This window comes from Artemia franciscana, chromosome 2 (assembly GCF_032884065.1).
Source record: "Artemia franciscana chromosome 2, ASM3288406v1, whole genome shotgun sequence".
In the NCBI taxonomy this organism is placed as follows: domain Eukaryota; kingdom Metazoa; phylum Arthropoda; class Branchiopoda; order Anostraca; family Artemiidae; genus Artemia; species Artemia franciscana.
Window position 1 is genome coordinate 57,864,081 of NC_088864.1, and position 22,603 is coordinate 57,886,683.

The 22,603-nt window shown below is 34.7% G+C and overlaps 2 protein-coding genes across 2 annotated transcripts in view; both read right to left on the reverse strand.

Annotated features, from left to right (window-relative positions):
• LOC136043833 (A-kinase anchor protein 17A-like) overlaps window positions 1–12,737 on the reverse strand; it is a 43,641-nt gene extending 30,904 nt beyond the window's left edge. The window contains exons 1-3 of the mRNA XM_065728768.1: window positions 12,473–12,737; window positions 5,540–5,730; window positions 1,179–1,317 (exon numbers count right to left, since the gene is read on the reverse strand). Of these exons, the coding sequence (XP_065584840.1) occupies window positions 1,179–1,317; window positions 5,540–5,730; window positions 12,473–12,676 (534 nt within the window). The 5' untranslated portion in view covers window positions 12,677–12,737. The remainder of the gene's footprint in view (window positions 1–1,178; window positions 1,318–5,539; window positions 5,731–12,472) is intronic.
• Window positions 12,738–14,770: 2,033 nt separating this feature from the next.
• LOC136043835 (organic cation transporter protein-like) overlaps window positions 14,771–22,603 on the reverse strand; it is an 88,447-nt gene continuing 80,614 nt past the window's right edge. The window contains exons 10-11 of the mRNA XM_065728770.1: window positions 19,507–19,643; window positions 14,771–14,872 (exon numbers count right to left, since the gene is read on the reverse strand). Of these exons, the coding sequence (XP_065584842.1) occupies window positions 14,821–14,872; window positions 19,507–19,643 (189 nt within the window). The 3' untranslated portion in view covers window positions 14,771–14,820. The remainder of the gene's footprint in view (window positions 14,873–19,506; window positions 19,644–22,603) is intronic.

Here is a 22,603-nt window from a genome sequence, read left to right on the forward strand (position 1 = left end):
CCCTTCCCCCCTAGAGTAGTGTCATGTTACTACAGTGTCTTAAACAATGTATATATATATATATATATATATATATATATATATATATATAAATTAAATCTCAGTAATCTTGGATTTTGACAAAAAAGCTAAGAATTTGAGAACTGACTGATTCAAATGATTTATTGTAAATTGATGCGACTTTTGTTGCCTTGACCACTAAATAAACTCGAGTAAATAAAACCTAAAAGAAAAGTAAATAAGAGTAAAATACGCTCAAGAAAAGTAAGTGAACGAGTTACCTTGGGTTTACCTTGACCCCAAATAAAAGAAATTTAGGACACTCCCTTTCCTGAGATCTATCTTAAAACATATTATCCCTGGAGTGCGATCAAGGCATTTAACAGTCCAATGTGCAATACACCAATAGATGCAACAAAAGATGTTGAGGTATGTCCAGCATTAAAAAAAAAAAAAAAAAAAAAAAAAAAAAAAAAAAAAAAAAAAAAAAAAAAAAAAAAAATCTTTCTAGCAAATACATATCAATTTATCATATTTATCGAAACTGAAAAAAAATTAGAAAGATGAATTTGAAAAGTCATAGCAAAACTTTACTGATTCATTTATTCACTTGGCCCAAAAGTTGGCTTTCTTTTTTGTTCTCTCTTGATGAAATGCATAAACTTTCTCTCTACTCTTGTCACTCTTTCTCAGTTCTAGCTTAGTTTAGGCATGGAAATATTTGGAACATGGAAACACATAGCGTAATACGTTATATCCAAAATGAACAAGTATACACCTCATGAACAAGTTGCTATACGCCCCATGGACAAGTCGTATCGCCATGCTAATAACCGAGTTTTCAAAACTCTCCCAATGTCACAGTTTTGGGTAAGAAAATAATTACCTATGCTCGATATATACCAGTTCTTGGAGAAGCTGTACAAAACCCCTCAAAAAATACAGGCCTATGGGAAAGTTATTTTAAGGCATGGGCTAAGAGCTCACCCAAGGAAATACCCTATAGTATCCTGTAAAGGATGAACCTGTGTTATTATTTGGGAGGGAAAATTAAAGAAAAACAATGGAAATCTATAAGGTTGAAATTAGTTCCTCTTTTTAGGGTAGTAATTTTTTATTTCAATAAAATTTTTAGCGTGGAATAAACAAAAGAAATATGTACACAAAATGATTCTTACATTTCGAACCATACTCTCTGATGGTTTGTCAGGACTTCCGCCTCCATCACGATCCCTAAACCAGCGACAAGGCAAATTAGCTAAATGGATTGTATCTGGCCTCTCTCCTGGCTTCATTTCATTCATGTTTTTCGCATCCCTATGTAAAAAAAACAACAATACAGTAGAAAATCAGAGTTTCTTCCACTGGTTCAAATTAGATCTGACAAAGCATGCAGTAACCATACATTAATAAAGTCAACGGAAAAACAGAAAACACTTTGAATATACGATATTTGGTGCACTATATCAGATACGAAATTATATATTCTGTAGTTTTGCAGTCTTATATCTAGCGTAGTATTTAATCCTACTTTTTGACACTTAATTCAAGATTTTTATATATGCTGGTGGCAAAAGACCATTTGTTTGTACCATAGTTGATTTCATATGCCATATGCCCTGCTGATACTGAGCAGTATACTTTGATGAGCACTGCATCCTGCATTTCTGGCATTTTCAGCTAAAAGTTTATGTTTGTACCTTCAGATACATGCACAAAACCAACTATAGAAACACAAAGGTACAACATAACATAGCACAACACAATAGGAAATGATTTTTGTGTCTTCAGTTGAAAAAAAAAATTACCAAACACCATTATGACATGATATAGTCTTGAAGAAGCATTTCATCCCACTTTTTGTTACTTCCATCAATAAAATTCGTATCAATACATTTATTGGAGAGGACCATCTGTTTGCATGATATTTAAATATCAGCCAAAGTGCTTACAATCAACGCAATGTCTGTTTGATTATCACCTAAACAATTGGTACTTTTCAAGACTACAGCTGTAGTATTTGTCAAATTTGTGAACAAGCTTTGTAATACCCACTTCAAAAAAAAAAAAAAAAAAAAAAAAAAAAAAAAAAAAAAAAACTGATTTTAAGTAATTTTTGACGGTTTCTTCGATTACCTTATCAATTTTGAAGTACTGTCTTTAAACTAGGTATCCAGAATTTTTTTCGGTGGGGGGGGGGAGGGGTAGGGTCAAAAACTTTTAAAAATGCCTCAAAATTTGTTTATATTAATTTTTTTTTACAATTTTACGAGCCAGACAAACATTTCGGGAGAAGGTGGGAGGGGGTCTCCAAAACCCCTCCCATTGGATACAGTCAAGCCTCCAATCTTCTGTTTAGAGTAAAAATGGAAGCCACTCGGCCTGTTCTTGCAGTGCTTTAGTCCAGCGGCTTCCAGAAGAATTTAAATGATATATTTTTGTATAGCCCCGCCTTGGTGCATAGTGACTTCCATTTTTTCCATGAATTGAAGAAGGGGCTTTGGGAGTAGCTCTTTCAATCTGACAAATAGCTCCAAGATACCATCACAATTCGCTTCAAATCCTTGGCGGCAATATTTTTTGAAGAAGGCATTTCAAAGCTTGTTCATAGATATGACACGTGCCTCGATAGACAATTGTAGAAAATGTAGAATATGTAGAAAAGTCGCCTTGGTTGTACATTGCTTTTGGTAATGGAATCATTTTTTCTTTCCTTTACAACCAACTGGAGGCTGAAAAAGCAACCCCAATATCTAACCATTACGTTTTCAATTTTAAAACCAAAATGAAAGTCTACAAAATTATAAAATGAAATAATATATCTTGTACTATTGTAACAAAAAAATCGCATAAAAAAATGTAAAGTATTACACATCATACATTCCTTTAATACATATACTACATATGCATGCATATTTATCGTTTCATTTTATTCTTGTGTGCATTTCGAATTTTTTTTAAAAATACATGTCTTTTGAATTTGAAAAAAAATTATAATAACATTTCTTTGAATTTGAAAATTTGTAAGTTTTAATGATTTATTTTGTCTTCTTTTCAACTTGTTGTGCTTCTGAGGAAGAGCCTCGGCGTTTTGATCATTTGACACATTTTGTAAAACAATACATTTTAAACATACAGAACAAAAATATTTAGCTCTGTTCATTGGCTCAATTGCTTTAAATTTGGTTGAAGCTACCAAAATTGTAATCAGTTAGTCACAGAAAGACAAACAATGGTTCCCCAAATTATTAAAGACTGAAAATGTGAACACTATTGTCGGGAGTAAACAGCTTGACCCTCATAGTATGAAAAATTCCAGTCCCGTTCCAATCATGGATCAAGACCCGTTTGAAAATAAGCACAACTTCCTACCTTATCTATTACTACGGGCAAACTGTTGACAAAAGCCTGACAAAATACCATTTTTCGACAACCACGTTTATTTCTCCAGAGATTCAAAATGGATTGTTGCATGTGAAGAATTTTTTCAGTAATCCATTATCATAAAAATAAATGCAAGCCCAAGTTTTAAAGTGTTTGAATATGAAATGAATATTTTTCATTGAGTACCAATAACTGTTCATGCCTTCTTCACCCCTGCTGGATGCTTCATGGAACCCTCTACTCAGACTTGTCAGTTCCTCTGTACACTGGATCCTAGTATTTAAACAATTATTTGAGCCATATTATCTGCAGCTTATGCCGTGTTTTACTACTCAGAACCCAAGATCTCAAAGAAGAATTCAACAAATTCTAATCCAATCTATAGAAATAAATCGGAGTGACTTTGGTAAACAAGAGTTGCCCGAAAATTACAGATTTTGTTGACGTTTTCTTGAGCTCTAGGGTTGTGACTGATTCTATTTTATGTCGAAGTTTTCAAGGAGAACAGGAATACAAAAAGTGTCTACAAAAGCACCACATCTAAGGACACCTTGAACTATACACACTGTATTATGTGTCTCCATGTGGTAATAAATAATTGTTCACTTGAAACTTCTCTTGTGCAAGACTCTTTAGTTAGTTGAATATGATTAGGCAGTTACTTGCAAACAAGCAGGTACTGTCCTTCATGGAATCTTCCTTCCTGGAAGACACATCATTATGTGTCTCCATGTGGTAATAACTAGTTGTTCTTCTCTTGTGCAAGACTCTTTAGTTAATTTAATAGGATAAGGCGGTTACTTGCAAACAAGCAGATATTGTCCTTCCTGGAATCTTCCTTCCTGGAAGACACATCATTATGTGTATCCATGTGGTAATGACTAGTTGTTCACTTGAAACTTCTCTTGTGCAAGACTCTTTAGTTAGTTGAATATGATTAGGCGGTTACTTGCAAAAAAGCAGATATTGTGCTTCCTGGAATAGTGGAAATCCAAGAAAGTACTGCAAGTCTTTTGTTACTATTTTTGACAAAGACCAACGTTTTGCCAGTACTTCGGACTTGAGAAGACACGTCAGAGAACAGGGAGTGAAAAAGGTAAGCAATTGGACAATCCCGAGGCTTCCTCGGTATGGATCCCCTCCCTCTAAGTGTTTCTTTTCTAGACCACCTCATATGAGAGTAGAAAAATTGTTATGAACTTTATAAAACTCTTTGGTTACATCTCAGCATACTTTACCATTAATATTGTTTCTGTTTGTCCCGTAGACCATGAAGTTTATCATTTCCTTGAATGATATGGTTTGGGAGAAAATGTTTAAGGAAACATTTTCGGAAAGGAGAAGTGGTACCAGAGTCAACTTCTAAGATTCCACTTGTGTTGGCTGTTATTTACGTAGTAATGTAGCAAACATTAGGGGCAAGAGAAATTGCAAGTTTTTAAACTACCAATCAATTTACAATTATTAAAACATAAAATTTAGCAGCAAGGAGTCGAGGGCTTATGGGGGAAATAGTCCACACCCCATCTTGGTGTCCTGGGCATAATTTGAAAAACGATCAGAAATAAAAGAAAAAAAAAGAGGTTTTTTTCAACTGAAAGTGAGGAGCAACATTAAAACTTAAAGCATAAGCCCGAATAAGACTGTTTAAAGCAAAAAACTGAGCGTTGGCGCAAAAAATTTAGAAACGTTCTGTTCACATGAACATCTTCTTGAACTAGAGCTCCTTTTATTTCCAAAATGTTTTCTTTGTCATTGATATCCTTACAACATTGCCTGTAAGTATTGCTTCCCTAGAAGAGCTCTCCACACTCACTAAGAATCTGGCAAAGGAATCAGAAAAGACAAGAAGGGCAGACTAGTTTAGTTTTTCACATCATTTATTGTGATACTAATGTCTGCACCAAAATGGCAAATAATTCAAAATAAACACCTGCCTGCTAGGAGCCCATACAGGATTTTAGCACATATACAACATTATACGTGATGGAGGAATCGTCATTTCCAAAGGCTAAACTTAAGCAAGGAGCTCCTGACTAATTTGAATAAGACCATTACAAAGGGTTTTTGTGCAGACTCTTACCCCCCCCCTCTCCCCCCCCCCAAAAAAAAAAAACTAGATAAAACCCTGCGTGTGACAGTTATTTTGTTTTACCTGAAGAAAGAGTCCCAGTCCTGCCTGGATGGCCCTGAAACCCGAGCTTCACAAGCACGAATTTTTAGCATTTCAGGAAAGCCACTCAACTTCATTGATGTCTGATCCAAGCGCTTTGCCACAAAGCTGAGTAAGCTTCGGTTTTTTAGTTCAGCTTCAAAACGAATAAAATTCATCGTACTCTGCGCCACCTAAAAAAAGAAGAAACATTAGGCTTTTACAAGGATCATTACTACAAGCAAGGCTGTATCAACGATTTTGGTCTCTTGACATCATAAAAATGCTTACCTTAGACCTTAGATCCTCCTGTGCCTCCAGAGGCGCCCAGGGCATCCACGAGAAGCCGCCAGTCATCCCTCATGTGCGCTGCAGCAAGAATGTCTTCCCGCGCTGGTTGAAGAGAAGCATTTATGTTTTGCAGGTCTGTCTGATAGGTGAACCTCAGCAAATTGCACGGCCTGCCTCTTCTTCTTCTTCCTTCTGGTTGTCTCTGGAACGTCACTTTTGGAATCTGGGATTCCTCCATACGAAGTACATGCCTCAGATATTTCCACCTACGTGTCCTAATGACATCTGTCACTACAGGTTGTCTGGTCATCTGTCTCACCTTCTCAATATAGACTTTTTGTGACCAATCGATGTATGTATGTATGTATATATTTCCAAAAAAAAGCCATCAAGCAATAGGAAAAAAAAACAGCAAAAGTACAAAAAAAAAACAGAACATAAACATAACAAAGCCAATTAGAAAAACACAAATAAATTAAAACGAAAAAACGCACTTATACATGAATTTTCATGAAATTATTTATAAAGAGATACATCTTTCACAATGTATCAGCCCTTTTTCAACATACTTAGCCAGATTCCTTAATGTCATTTTAATTTGTAATCGTACAATCCCTTTCATCCGCCTTATATCTCAACACTAAGGAGGAACACTCATTTCTCAGATCCACCAATTCCCCCAAAAAATGAAAAATATTTTCATCATCTTCCCACACATCTGACAAGGGAATTGGTTAACACCATAGCCCCTAAATCTCCCTTCTCTTTCCCTAATAACAATCAACCCTCCCCTTAAGTTCGAAATCCATTTTATTTCTTCCCCTTTCAACCCCAACTTAATAAACTTCTTCCCCCCCCCCCGTGTCATTCACCTTACTATACAGACTCAGAGATACCAAGGCCTCCTTCCGAGCCTACCACTGCTGTATTCCTTGCTCATGTAACCTTTTTTTTTACTCTATCAACCACTGTATCCGAGCTCGATCCCTTACCTACATCCCAACAATACGAATATCCTCCTTCATCTAAAATTTTCTTAATTTCCTGCGGCCAACCTATCTCTATTTTATCCTCCAACAAACTAAAATACGCTTCTTTTGCTAGCCTATTGTTACTTCTCAAAATTTTTATCCGAAACTTCACCATTCTTATGATTATATCTTTTCTTAACCTACTTAGTCTCAAATTCCCTAGTCTCAAACTCTCTTAAAATAATTCCTTTGCATTCTCTCCAACTCCTCACTTTCTCTAAAATCCCACAGCTCACATCCATTATGCATAAATGGAAGGAGTTTAGTCCTAAGTAAATATTTATGCATTGCTAAATACCTAATCTCTCCAACCTCACTTTTTAAAATTAAATTCATACACATATATCCTTTTTGTACTTTATGCTTAACCTCCTGTGCATACTTGCTATTCAAAAAAACTTAACCCCTAAATACCCGAATTCTTTTTCAATCTCATTAAAATAACCTTTATATCTAAATTGATCATCTTTCCTTAATTTTTCACCTTTCCTAAAAACTATAATTACCATTTTCTTCTTATTTAATTCTAATCCTTTCATATCCAAATATTCCTCCATTATATTTAATAATATTTGCATGTCTTTTGCTGGTTGTGCTACAAGAGCAATATCACCAGCAAAGAAAAGCATGCATATTTTTGAAATACTTATCAGTACTTTTGGAGCGTTTTTCTCCTTGAAGAAATCAACTATATCATTAATGTACACGTTGAACAAAATCGGTAACAGTGGGCATCCCTCTTTTAAACCTATTCGCGTCAAAATTCTACCAGATACCTTACCTAGTATTCTAACAACTAAGCCTACTGAACTATATATTCCTACAATTAATCTAGCAAAACTTACAGGCAGTCCTATCTCATAAAGTCGCTTAACTAGCATAGCTCTTATCACATTATCAAAAGGCCTTCTTACGTCCAGGAACGCTATATAAATCCTACCCTAACTATACTACGCAGAACAAAAACCTGCTCTATTGTACCCCCTTCTTTCCTAAACCCTCCCTGCTCCTCTATTAATTTCCCTAATTCTTCAAGCCATTTTCTTAGCCGACGTTTTACTATCTTAGAAAAAATATTACTAACTATGTGAGAAATCTGGATCAGTCGGTAATTTGAGAATTCTTTGCTGTTTCCTTTTTTATATAATGGTACAGCTATAGGCGTTGTCCATATTGACCAGCTGCACAATAAAAATATGCGGCTGAAAACAACAGTTAAAACTAGTATGTATAGTAGGAACTAGTAGGAACAAGAGGTAGCAGTGCTTCACTAAAATAATGAATTGATCTGTTATATAGATAGTTCACATGTCCATGGAAAATTAGGATCTGGAATAACCAGAATACTTGTGCTTTGAAAAAGGAGATAACAAGTTATTTGCTAAAATCTTAAATATAAATGTTCAAATGGGGATTTGTTCTTTATAAATATGCTGGTTTTAATTTTAATACTTAAGTAGTTCTACTGATGATGATTGCTGCATATATGATCAAAATATAGACTTTTGTACCTGTTTTCACTGTCTAAATAAATGAACTTATCCCCATTTGAACGTTTATTTGTTTGCCATAGAACGACATTGTGGTCAGGAAAAAGGATACCTAGTTTAAGGTATTACACCAAAAATGCATCATATACATGGGAAGATAAGACCAATGAAGTATACAACTATAAATTTAACATTCCTTTTGCAGCTAGAAGACAGAAAAGACTTTTCCACCACTTTACTGGAAATTCATTTTACATTTAGGCATGATTAAAGAAGAAAATTTACATCTCAAAACTTTGAATTGACTTACTTGACTTAGGTCTCCTGCTGGGTGCTGCTTGGTGTAGAGAGTGACGTCTGCCTCTTCCATCCACTTTGAACCATTGCAAAGAATTGTGCTTTATTTGGTCTGATATTTACCATTGCTTGGAGCTTGGATAAGCTGTTGGACCATTATTTCTTAGGTCAGCCATGAGGTCGTTTCCAACTGGTTTGATACAGTCAACATCAATGATCGTCTTTGTTGTAAGTGCAGGGCTTTCGAAGTAGATGTCCAAACCACCAAAAGGTATGCTCAGCTGCTTGGGTAGAAAACAGGGACTTCTTGGTGAGATGCAGCAGCTTCTTGTTACTTACACCATAGACTTGATCCACTGAGTTGAACATAGCACAGAAGTCAACAAAGGCATCAGGAATTATCAATTTGATGGTGGAATGGTTCAACATAAAAGCAGCTTGTTCAGATTGCCAAATCCCACAAACTATATTCTGATAACAATCCAGCAGGACTATTGAGAAAAGTTTTACTGATAGCAGAGTTATTCCATGGTAGTTTAAACAGTCCTTTCTAGAGCCTTTTCTTTTCTATATGGAAATGATGCCACCTTTCAGCCAATCTTCAGGAATTATCTCAGTTTGCCGAATTGTGGAGAGCAGAGCATGGCAATACAGGAACATTGTAGGATCAGCATATTTCAACAGTTCAGAGCTTAAGTGACAGATACCAGCAGCTTTGTTATTCTTGAGCTTTTTAACAATGTTTCCAATTTCTGAGGAAACAAAGAAGGAGTCTTCCCTCCATCTTTGCTCTATAGCCTCCAGTGTTTCACTTGTTAGCCAAGATTTCTTTTGGAAGATTTCTTGCCAAGCATCCATTGTGCTACTTTGCTTGTCTGCAATTTAAAATACTTCCAGGCATCTTCACTGCTCCTAAAAGTGCCAAGGAGCTCAAAGCAATTTGATTACTCAATATTATACTCCAGGCAAGTATTTGGCTCCCAGAGTTTCCCAATATCTGCAGTAACTGGCCTTCTTTCTGATCATTGTGCTTGAAGGCAGAGATAGACTTCAGCATACACATGCATATGGTCTGCATTTCTGAGCTCAGCTTATTTGTAAGTTCTGCAGTTCTTCAGTAATGATCTCCAGCATTTAGACACAACAACATAGTCAATCCTCTTCTTTGTGTAACCATCATTACTATACCACATGTACTGGTGGATGGTTTTGCATTGAAAATAAGTGTTTGCAATGACAAGGTCATGGGATTGGCATAGATCAAGTAGGCAAAGGCCATTGTTGTTAAGTGAGTAGGGATAAACAGGGCCACTTGGACCATGCCAAACACCCCTATCGTCAAACACTGTTGCATTGAAGCCACAATGAAGTACAGTTATATTGTGGGGGGGGGGAACTGTCGGGAGACATCTGGTCAGAGCAGAGTAGAACTCTTCCTTTATTGTGTCATTGGGATCATTGGTCAGGGCATAGCATGCAACAATACCAATTTTACCATATTTGTGTCTAAAGTAGGCCTTCAATAGTCTTTCTGACATGGCTTTGTGCAAGAGTAATGCCTTTCTTTAGCACAAGGCCAACACCATTCCTTGTTTTGCTCTCTCCAAACCAGAGCAACAAGTGAATGTTGTCTATTTTCTCTTCTCTGCTTCTGGTAAGATGGGTTTCTGTGAGACCAAAAATCACCACTTTATTCTTATGGGGCTCTTCAGGGAGTAGGTTCTTTGATGCAGGTGCATTGAGAGTCAAAACAATCCAGGTGGCTATCCAAAGCCCCTTTGGTCCAGGATATTTAGTCTGTCAGTCTTTCTGATGTTGTCAGCATGTCTGTTGATGTGTGATGGTCAAGATCTTAAAAGGAAGTCCAGATCCAAGGTTATTTTAACACTATTCATAGCAATTTATTTCAGGTGGAGGGTTGCTAGCCCAACCAACCCTAGGTCTAGAATCTGGTTAGCATCAGGTTAAACCTAGATACAGTACTACAATTCCTGGAGTGGGGTCCACCTGCAACAAAAAGGTTATGGCCACCCTGATTTGAGTGTGTAGTTAGGAGAAACATCATATCCAGAGGCACATGGTCAGCAGACAGAGTCTCCATCATTCTGGACAAACCTCATCACCTCTAACAGGGTTGAACTAACCCAGTTTATTGAACTCTCTCAGAAGAAAATAAAGTAAATAAACCAGAAGTTAATTATCTTCTGGGAAATGAATACCTAGTTTAAGGTATTGCATCAAAATGTATTATATACATGAGGAGATGAGACCAATCAAGTATACAGCTATAAATTGAACATTTCTTTCATACTTGAAAGACAAAGAAGACTTAGCTGCCTTCATTGGAAATTCATTTTGCATTAGGCAAGATTAAAGAAGAAAGATTTAATCTCAAGACTTTGAATCAACCCAGTTTATTTAACTCTCTGAGAAGAAAATCTAGAGAATGAACTGGAAGTTAATTATTTTCTAACTATTAGATATTGACAAGATATTTAAGCCCTTTCAAGATAAATTAGGAGCAACCAATGCAGTAGCTCATTTCAACTCAGAGAGTGAGTCAAAAGGAAAAGGGCTGAATAGTCTTGACTGAAAAAGCCCACATTTGCTGAAACAAAAGATTTTCTGGGAAAAGAATACCTAGTTTAAGGTATTATGTCAAAAATGCTTAAATATTCCAGGTTGAAAAGCTTGAAATAGATCAAGAAGCTAAGAAAGATGCAATTAGAAAGTACAGGTAGAAATATTAGGAATTTCCAGAATATTATCTTCTGAAAAAGAACAACAGAATTTTCAGTTTTCCAAAACTTTGAACAAGACATGGGAACAGGATAGAAAAAAAGAATATCTTGCTGGATTATATACCAGTTAGAGGTATTACATAAACTGAATGTTAAGCTGGAAGATATTGTATGGAATGGCTATGTCTAACAGCTGGCAAAATATATGGTAAGGATGGGGAGAATAGACAGGTGATGCAGTTTCTCTAATCACTAATTAGGTTTTTTGGTGAGGAGCCAGTAGGCTTTTGTTGCCTGAGCCTGGATATAACTCAATTAAAAACTTCATTAATTTTGCAGGTCTGCATTGTTTTGGGAACTTGTTTCTTATCAGTAATGAATTCATAGGACTAATATAAATTTGAAACAATAAAATACTGTAAGCAAGGTCTTGTATACAACTCAGGTACATATAAGGGGAAGTGACAAGGATGCAATTGTGACAATAGCATGTTCCTCTTTTAGCCAGCAAAATAATCAGCATTTGACATATTTACCAATAAAAAGATAACAAAATGTTTCCTTTTAGTTTTAATATTACTTGGGCTATAGAAGAGAAAATCAGGAAGATATGTCACATTTTGAGTGAACTAATCATTACATCTAAAAAAACAAAAGAAAGTGAGGTGTGTATTCACTTTATCTCTATTTTAATTAGGGACTCATGTAGCCTAGGCTATATAGGCCTAACTATACCTACTTTTCTTTGGGCTAGGTCAGAAATCTGATGCAAAAAAAAGAAAACAGCCTTCTGTTCAACTTCCTATTATTCTGTTCTTTCATTGATCTTATAGCTTACTTTTAACAGCTATAAAAAAAATTATCCATCAGAATAGTGTTGCTTTGCACCACTATTTCTACTTTTCAAGAAAGCAAGAAGCCCATTAACTAGAAATTTGCCCAAAATTGAGTTGCTTGTTGGTCAGCTCACCTAAATTAACTGATCAGTCTTTATTTAACAAAATGACCACCTAATCAGTAAAAAATTCATAGGCTCTTCTAGCCAATATTTCACTAAAGTGTTTATGTATAGTTAAAATTAACTACCTTTATAACAGTAAAATCTTCTGGGGATACAATTGACCTCAGCTTCTCCATAACTTCCCAGTTGCTGATTGTTTGACCTGCAGATTTTAATGGTGGCAGCTGGACAGATATATGTAATTTTGCAACTGGCTTTAGAAATAGCCCGTATTCCTGGTAAAATTTTAATACGTCACTTGTATCTTGACATGGTTGAATAACAACCATTTTTCTTATAAAACTCAAGAAATTAAAAGTTTCTTGACAAGAAAAATTACGAAAAATTTTCTATGCATCAAAGGCTTAAAATGTATCTCCGTTTGCACATATTAGATTCCGCTACTGCAGTTACTTCAGGCTTGTCCACAGATGTCAGCCTGTATGCATGTTATTTATTTATTATTTTTGAGAAAAAAGACTGCATAAACTTTTAGCTTCATGTCAGCATTTCTAACCACACTATTGAATTCCCTGTTTAACGTAATAAAAATTCGTTAGCAAAAGAGCCGGTTCTACAAAGCCTTTTTCTTGCGGAAAAATCGTTTTGTACACTATTTGTCGTTTCACCTAGCTGTAACACTCGATGAGGTTCGCACCTTAGGTCTTCCAAATATTGGCCTTGGACCCTTGTTTCTTGCATAGCTGTTATCTACTTCTGCAGTGTTGTTTTAGATTAAACTATTTTTTTGTCTTGAAGATAGAATAACTTTGCAACAAAAGTTTCTAGTCTCAATGGTTACATTTCATTCTGCACAAGGAAACAGAGCGAGACAGCCAATAAACTATAGATAATTGCCACACAAACAAAAGGCGCATGCATAGGTAAAACCTGATTATGTACATATAGATGATGAAGCTTTTTACTGGAGGATTTATGGATAGTTACAAGTTCTTGTTTGCCTGAACGTACATCAAACAAAAAAAATTGATTACAAATTTGATTACAATTACAGTATTTTATATAGTTAAAAAAATATAGTTAAATTTTTAAGTTACAAATTCTTTAATTAGTTAAAAAATAGTTAAAATTTTAGAATCTTGTAATAAAAAGTATATAAATTAATAAAAATATGGTAATTTGATTTAATTTCTGGTAATATAAATCTGGTGTCTGATTTTTGAATTAAAATGGAATAGTTGTGGGCATCAAGTCATGGCTAATTGTAAAAAAGCGAAGACAGATAGTCCAATTGAGTCAGAGCCAATTTTGCCATTAATTCCCTCTTATTAGGATTGTATAAAAATGATGTTAGTTGATTTACTAATAGATATGTCTATCTGTCATCTGTCCATGTCCATGCATCGTTCCTAGGATAGTGGAACTAAGGTAGATAGTCATTAAAACGAAAATGTACTTCAATTTTTGCATTTCAGGGTTACAATACAAAACAAGTAAAATGGTTAATTCACACTTTGCAGATGACGGACGGTAGGTTCCGAAAAAAGTACTTTTCACTACACGTCTGGATATAAACAAAAAGTAGGCAATCCCCAAATAGAATAGGGTAGGCTCATTAGAAACAGTTTAAAGAAGTTTTGAAGTTCTTGGAGGGGAGTAAAAAGTATGGCTTTTTCCCTTTGCTTTTTTTTCACTTATTATGTGAGTTTGATTAAATATTTCAAAAAATTACACAAGAAGAAATTATTTACCCTGTTTGAGGTTTGCATTCCCTGTGCAAATATTGATATGTTATTTTTCTACTCTCCTGTGCTTTAAATATATCAGTGAAACACATAAATTTTGGAGTCCTCCATAGCTTAGATTCAGTTTTGTGGATCCACTAAGTCCAATTTTTGAAATATAGGGGTACAAGGTTTTTAGATTACAACTATGTTGAAAACCTTGAAGAAAAAGACAATTTTCTCGCTTTAGGACATTTTATATCCTTGTCTAAACAATTTAAATAATATCATAATTTGTGCTCTGTGGATTGGTAGATCTAAAGCAATGAATCCTCCAGTAATATATGTACCATGGCCTTTTGGTTTAAATTACAGCTGCAGGCTTGTCACAAAATCGCTCGTTTTAAATAAGATAAAGAAAGATAAAGAAATAATAAAGAAGAGAAATAAAAATAATAAAGAAATAAATAAAAGAAATAAATAAAAAATAATAAAGAAATAGAAATAAATAATAAAAAAAGAAATGAAAAAGAAGATAAAGATAAATAAGATAAAGAAATAAGAAATAAAATAATATTGACTTCAGATGGTTTGCAATGAGTTTTTTTAGGAGAAATGGCCTATACAATAACCTTATCAATAGTATTATCAACAATGAAAATACGAAAAAAGAAAATACCTAGTTACAACATAAATTCATTTTGAAATCACACAGATCTTTAATAAAAGATATAAGATATTACAACGGATCAGCTTTGTTCACTTTCATTTGTTTTGCACCATGGTAGCTTCAGCCGATACCTATAATAACATATTCCAAATTAACAAATTAATGAACACTATAATACATTTTCAGTAAAATATCTTGAGTGCTAGATGTCTTTTAGCTAATCTAACAGTAAGAAACCAATAAATTCTCAAGGATAGATGAGTCAATTAGAGGGTAGTTCCAAATACAATGGAAATCACTTAGTAATGAAAATCATTATGATCATCAAGCCAGTGTTTGTAACAAGAATAACAGATTAATGGTAAATCATTAGATTACCCTTACAATATAACAGGTTTAAAAGGGTCGTAAACTGTCATATTATGATTACCAAACAGGGCCACCATTCCAATAAACAATCAAGCTGTCATGTAAAAATTCAATAAACATATAGTCATAACAGTTTATATTTTTTCTATGAGAAGTCTATTTCTAATATTAAGTGGTTTTAAAGATACAGTACGCTCCGTTGGCCTTAAGCCAACGTTAATCTAAATACGGACTCAAGCACACTAAATGAATATTAATCACTCTGCACTTAACCAATAGAAATTGCGAAACTATATGACGTTTTGCGACCTTTTTGTGGTATGTGGACAGCGTCTTCATCACTTTTTATCCGTGCTAAAGCAGTTTGTGCTTCAATCTGGTGGTTTGAGAATGTCCAATACTGAATTTGATTTTTTTTTCTTTTTACCACAGGTCAAGCCTGGTCTATGGATTTACTTTATTGACTCGCACATATCGGCTTAATCTTTTTTTTTGCACCTTAAACGGTATTTTTTTTTATGGTGTTCTTGTGACAATTTTTTTTTATACTATCTACATCTACTTAAAATTTTCAGACGGCTTGCAATGTTATATGGCGCTCCTGTGACCAAATTTTTGGTACTAATTCAAAGATTTTAAGCAAATTTTCAAGCAAATGCCGACTAATTTGCGAGCATTCTTTTTTCACTGAACGATGATTATGCTTCTCTGCCCCATATTCTGGAACATTAGCTAGGACAAATTGCCACTATCACTATCTAGGGTAAATAAACTCTTAGGATCAATCAAAAATTCTTAAAATAATCTTGTCTATTTAGCATTTTGTTACGCTTCAAAAATCAACTGAAAAGGGATATCACCAATTAACATTTCAGAGATAATAATGATACCATCGTCAGTGGTAAGCAGGTTCAGCAACTTCTTTAGGGAACAAACTCAACCTATGAAGATATATGTTGCAAGTATTTTGACATCCTTATAACGTAAATAATTTGATATAGCATTCCACAAAGTAAGCTGGTAGCTTTGTGTGAATATAACCAAGAACCCTCATCTAAATGCATCACTAAAGGAACTGGTGAAGTGCTTAGAAAAGTTTTAGTAGGAGTATGGTACTTACTAGAAAGGCTAACATTTTCTTAACCAAAATCAAGAGCAAGCATGCCATAAACAGTGAGATGTATGCTGAGCCAAGCTGAAAAGTTTGTCAAGAAGATGACACCAACATTCTCATTGTTTCAACCAAGTTTGATTAGTTTGGATTCTTTGCTATCACGCATAGACAGGATAGCTTTCACTCTGAATCCCAGGAATCTAAGTTTAGATACGCAGCAAAATTGAAATTGGGATCACATGTTTGTAGCAAAATTCTATATTCTATTCATCAGTTTAGGTTCTTAGGCACTAACTGTTAACAAAACTTGACAAATTGATAATGGAAGAAAAGGAAGTGAGGATTTTATTTCAAACCACAAACAAAACTTCCAATTTTAATCAATTGCAATATCGCAAATTCAATGGAAAATTTATATTGTCTGCTTAAAATGTCAAATAAAAAATTTTTGATCGCAACACTAGCGGTTAAGACTTTCACTTACTTCGAGTATATTTGTATGCTTGTTAATAGGAAACCTTGAAATGTTAATTCAAGTTTGATAATTGGTAATTTGAAGATTGGGCTTTTGTGAACTTTCTGCTATTCTTGACTTTGAGCTTAGAATGTTTGTGAAAATTGCTAAATTCACAGTTGTAACATGAAAGACATCCATAAAATACCGTCTAAGAAATTTGCATGGAATTCGGCCTGCGTGGGAACTAGTCACTCAAACTATATCGGAAAGGATATAAGCTTGTGACCACACTTAATATGTGCCAGTTAAAATTTTATATTTCTGTCCATTTTTTTGCCCCCAGTTACTTTCAATTGTTCTCTCAAAACATAAGGTATATTAAACTACCTAAGCCAAGGATTAATGAAATATTTAAATTCAGTTGTAATTATCACAAAGGGATGTGATATACGATAACGAAGCTGTATACCTGCCTGGTAGCCCAAATCAAAGTTTGAAAAATGCAGTCGGTTAAAGGATCAGTGTTTTACGTAACAGAGTAGAACTATCACCGAATTTGAACAGTTGGAAAATAACATTTAAAACCGTTTACAATACAGCCCCTCCTAAACCCTTTAAGCATTGTTGGTCCTTATTAACCTCGAAATATAAAAAATGTTCTCAGACTTATCTTAGCCACTTTCATAAAAGACATGTTTCATTCAAGGGTCCTTTATAAAGATTAAAAAAAAAAAAAAAAAAAAAATAACTGAAAGTGAGGAGTGATATTGAAACTTAAAACGAACAGAAATTATTTCGTATATGAAAGGGACTTCACCCTCCTCAACACCTCGCTTTTACGCTAGAGTTTGACTCTTTGTCGCAACTCAATTTAAAATAAAAAAAACTTCAGCGTTAAGAATAAGGCGTTGAGGAGGGGACAGCCCTTTTCATATCCGGAATAATTTCTTTTTGTTTTAAGATTTAATGTCGCACCTTACTTTCAGTTAAAAAACCTTTTTTTTTATTTCATTTCTGAACGTTTTACAACTAATGCAGGTTCGACTTTGGCTCAGCGAACATAAGGAATTAAAACAAAATTTCCATATTAATTTTGGCAGATTTATTCCAGACATGAAGGATTAACCCCTCCTCAATACTTTGCTCTCCACGCTATAGCAGTTAGCACTTTTAAAAAGCTTCCTATTCTAATTAAACGGCCCCCGTGTTTCAATTTTAGAAAACAGTCAAAGTTTAAAGTAAAGAGTTAGGTATTGAGGAGGGGACAACCTTTCATATATGCCATGATTTTTGTTTGGATTTCAAATAATGCCGGTAAATCTGGCTAACCCTCTATGAAATATACCCCTTCCCCTCACGGAAAACTCCTCCGTGGAAACGTCATCCAATGTAAAGTACCCCCCTTAAATTACCTCCTGACAGCTCCATCCTTGCTGAGAATCACCTCCTGGTAAAATTGCTTGTGGACGATTCACCCTGAAAAGTTCTCTTTAGAATTCTTTCATTTGAATAAGACTTTAATCTCCAATCGGTGTCTTGATCCCTCCAGAAATACCCCCTACTTTGGAAATTATTTCCTAGAAGCCAAAACACGTGGAAAAAACCCCTAGATAATTCCTCCGGAACATTTCCATATAAAAAATTTGGCAAAGAGAATGTAAGACAATTAAAAAGAATTTCGTAGAGTAATTCTGCTAAAACCCAGTATAACATTTTCCCTTGAATACCCACTCCCTAGAAACTCCCCTCCCTATGGAAGATTCTCCCCATAGAAATCCACTCTGAACACACCTCCCCACCCCCCACTCCCCTAAAAAATGGCTGCATACTTCTCAATACCAAATACTCTCTGTATACGATAGGCAAAGTTCAAACAACTTTTACAGCCCTTCTCCTGCGGAGTGTGGGGGTCAGTTTACACTTAAAGAGATATTTATTAGAGTTTTTGACTATGCTGAACAAAGTCGCTATCTCAAGATTTTGATTGGGCGACTTTGGTAAAAAAGTGAGTGCGGGAGGGGATCTAGTTGCCCTTAAATTCTTTTGGTCGCTTAAAAGAGCACTAGTACTTTTAATATCCGTTCGAATGGGCCCTCTCGTAATATTTTAAGACCACCGGTTCGATAAATCACCCCTAGGGAAAAAAAACAAACAAAAAACAAATAAACATATCTATATCCAATATACAATAAACTAAATAATAAAACAAATCAATATCCGTCCTCATTCTTTTGGCAAAAAATATAAAAATCCACATTTTTGCAGATAAGAGCTCGGAAACCTTATAGCAGGGATCTCTGATATCGGTAAATGATCTCTGATATCGGTGAATCTGATGGTGTCATTTTCATTAAGATTCTATGACTCTTAGGGGATGTATCCCCCATTTTTGGAAGTGAGGCAAATATTTTCAGGCTCGTAGCTTCTGATGGGTAAGAATAAGCTTGATGAAACTTATACATTTGAAATCAGCATAAAATCCAATTATTCTGATGAATATATTGCTATGAATATTCCGTTTTTTAAGGTTTGGTTTACTATTGAGCCGGGTCGCTCCTTACTTACAGTTCGTTACCAGGAACCGTTTGAAAAGCAGATATTCCTTCCTCCAAATTCATCACAGCCTCAAAAATTAATAATTGTGAAGCAGCTAGATATTTGCATTTTTGGGATAAGCTCATTTTTCCGAGTCAGCTAAGAAATATTACGTTATTTTCCGGATGCGTCTTTTAAAAAAGCCATTCTGGACTGTAGTTATGTTGTCAGGAGATAGCTGGGAATTCAAGCAGTGACTACAGTTCTAATATAAAAAACATAATACGCACTTTTCAAGATCAGCAGCTGCTTCAAGTGTTTCAGGCAAGTTTCTATCCTTTGTTTCTGGTAGATTAACAACAGCCAATGATGAAACAAGTGCGACTGCACCAAAAATCGAGAATGGAACAATGAGACCATAAGAGCTCTATAAAAGGATAAACCTGTTTTAAAGGATTACCAAAAATTTTGAAAATTAGAGGGTTATTTCTTTTTGAGTTGGCTTAATATTTATTGACAAAGCACTTACACGATTCGTGATCATAAATCATAGCCATTATATATATATATATATATATATATATATATATATATATATATATATATATATATATATATATATATATATATATATATATATATATATATATATATATATGAGGTTTAGGCTTCTGAACGTTAATTTGCCTCTAATATCTGTTTGGTACCTTCAGGGTGCTAAAATAGGCTTGAAAATTAATGTTAAGAAGACTAAGTCACTAAGGTTAGGAATAAGTGAAGATGAACAGGTGACCTTAGGTAACGAAAAGATTGATCAGGTTGGGAGCTTCAGTTACCTTGGTAGTATTATTAGTAAAGATGGTGGGAGCAGTGAAGATGTTAAAAGTAGAATAGCTAAAGCTCAGGGTGTTTTTTCACAGTTAAAAAAAGTTTGGAAGAATAGAAAGATAAGCCTACAAACCAAGATTAGAATATTGGAAGCTACAGTGATGACAGTGGTCAAATATGGCTCTGAAGCATGGACACTCCGAAAAGCAGATGAAAATTTACTAGATGTTTTCCAGAGAAATTGCCTACGGATTGTTCTGGGTACCCGGCTGACTGACCGTATTTCAAACAGTAGGTTGTACGAAAAGTGTGGTTCAATCCCGCTTTCTGGGGCTATAATGAAAGAAAGGTTGAGATGGCTAGGCCACGTTCTACGGATGAAGGATGACAGATTACCGAAGATTGTCCTTTTTGGCCAACCGTCTGGGGCTACACGGAAAGCAGGTCGTCCTTGTCTGGGTTGGGAGGATGTCATAAATAAGGATTTAAAGGAAATGGGAACTTCCTGGGAGGGTGTAAAGAGGGAGGCTTTAAATAGATTAGGTTGGAGGAGGAGCGTGCGTAGCTGTGTTGGCCTCAGGCGGCTTGGTGCTGCAGTGAGTTATTAGTAGTAGTAGTAGTAGTATGGACGCTGCACCCCACATATTTTATACTATCGTAGCTGAAAAAAATCTATTAATTATCTATAATTTACAATAATCTATAATTATCTATAAATTACAAATACTTTAGGCATAATAGAATGATCCTAAAACTCAAACGGAAGAAGAGGAAATCTCATTTTGGCTCTGCTGGATAAAGAAAATTAGGTGTTTAGTTAATTTTTCTTATAAATGTCAAAACTGATCCTTAAAATTTGTAATTTCACTTTTTACTGACTATCTCCCAGGACAATATGGCAAGAAAATTTTAACTTTTACTTACGAAAGAGCCAACATTTGATTTTAAATTGAATGATCCCCCTCCCAAGATTCTAAAATGGTCCTTTATATTTGAAATGAATAGAAAGAAAAGTTTTTGAAAGTTTTGTAAACTTTCGAATGTAATTCTTGGAACTGGAAATATGTCATCTAATTTCAAAATAATGTGGGTCAAGTTATTTGGTAATTTATATTGGGCTCTGGAACTTTAAGTAGACCATGGGTTTAGCAGAATTTATAATGTTTTGTCTTTTGGAAATGGAAATCCGAATGTTAGGTTTATAGTACAATAAAAGTGGAACTTGGACAATTTTAATATGGAATAATGTGTTAATATGGAAGAACCTCGAGAAACATTTATAAGCGGATTTCTAAAGTGTTTTAATTAGTTCCTCTTGTGTGTTAATTGAGCCAAGTTCTTGTCTTGTGTTTGTCTTCAAACGATTGTGTATAAACTTTGTATAATAAATGCACAGTTTATAGTATAGAGACTCTGATACTTCCTCTCACGAGAACCCTTAGCTCTAAACGATTTGGCTACACACTTACCAAAACGCGCTTACCAGATAAGTATTAAAGTAAACCTCATGACACCAAAAGGAAAGGAGGAGGTTAACCCTTTACTTGCCTTTTTCTGGGCTGCATTTTCAGGGAAAGTAACTTTGTTCATTATTTTTCTTTTTCATTAGGGTTCTCTTAGCTCGAGGTTTCATATAACTTTCTGGCCAATTGAAATATTTAGCGCATTTTTTTATCCCACTTTATTAGAGGAGGGACTAGTTTCAAAGAAATAGGTCTTTGAATAATTTTTTTTACATTAGACAATTTGACCTAAGGAAATACCACTGTAAGTTTTAAACTGATCAGGCAAAAATGTTTTTGTGGTTGATTTCCGGGACTCCTTTTTTGACTGGAAAATGTTTATTATCTTCTTGATCAATAAAATAATACCTAAGACTTCTCGTGACTGGACTCTCATGATAAAACATGTCCCCCTTTTTTTCTACTATAAAATATATCTGTAAAGAAATAACAGGTCGTATAATTTACAGCCTTTATCCCTAGGGTTTTGGGGGTTATGCCAACCTCGGATTCAAATTTACTTATATCTATAACCATTTTTGACAAAATGGGTGCCTCAAAATGTTGATCAAATGTCTATAGGGCTACAGATGAATAAGCTATCAAAAAAAGTCCTCGGACAGGGACCGACTTTTCTCCAATTACTTCCAACTTTTCAAAAGGTACTAGAACTCTCGTTTTCCGATCGAATGAGCATCCTCTGAAGTTTCTAAGACCGTGAAAGAGGTTTAATCTGCAATCTCCTAAATGGAATATCGTTTAGGGTTAAATCGTTTAGGTTTTATTTTTAATCTCTACTTTCATAGTAAAAATGTAGACAAGAAATACCCCTCGGACTTCATAAGGGATCAGATATAGATTTCTAACTCTCCGCCTTCCACCGAACTACGTATATATTTATTTGAAGGCTGAATGAGAGGTAGGATGTTTTGGCATTAATATTTACTCTTTAAGACCTCTGCCCTCACCCCCACCTAAAAATGATCCGCCACCCCTCCTTCGTAATAAATTATGCACAATAATACAATTTTTTTCATTCTTTTCAATTGTCTTAATT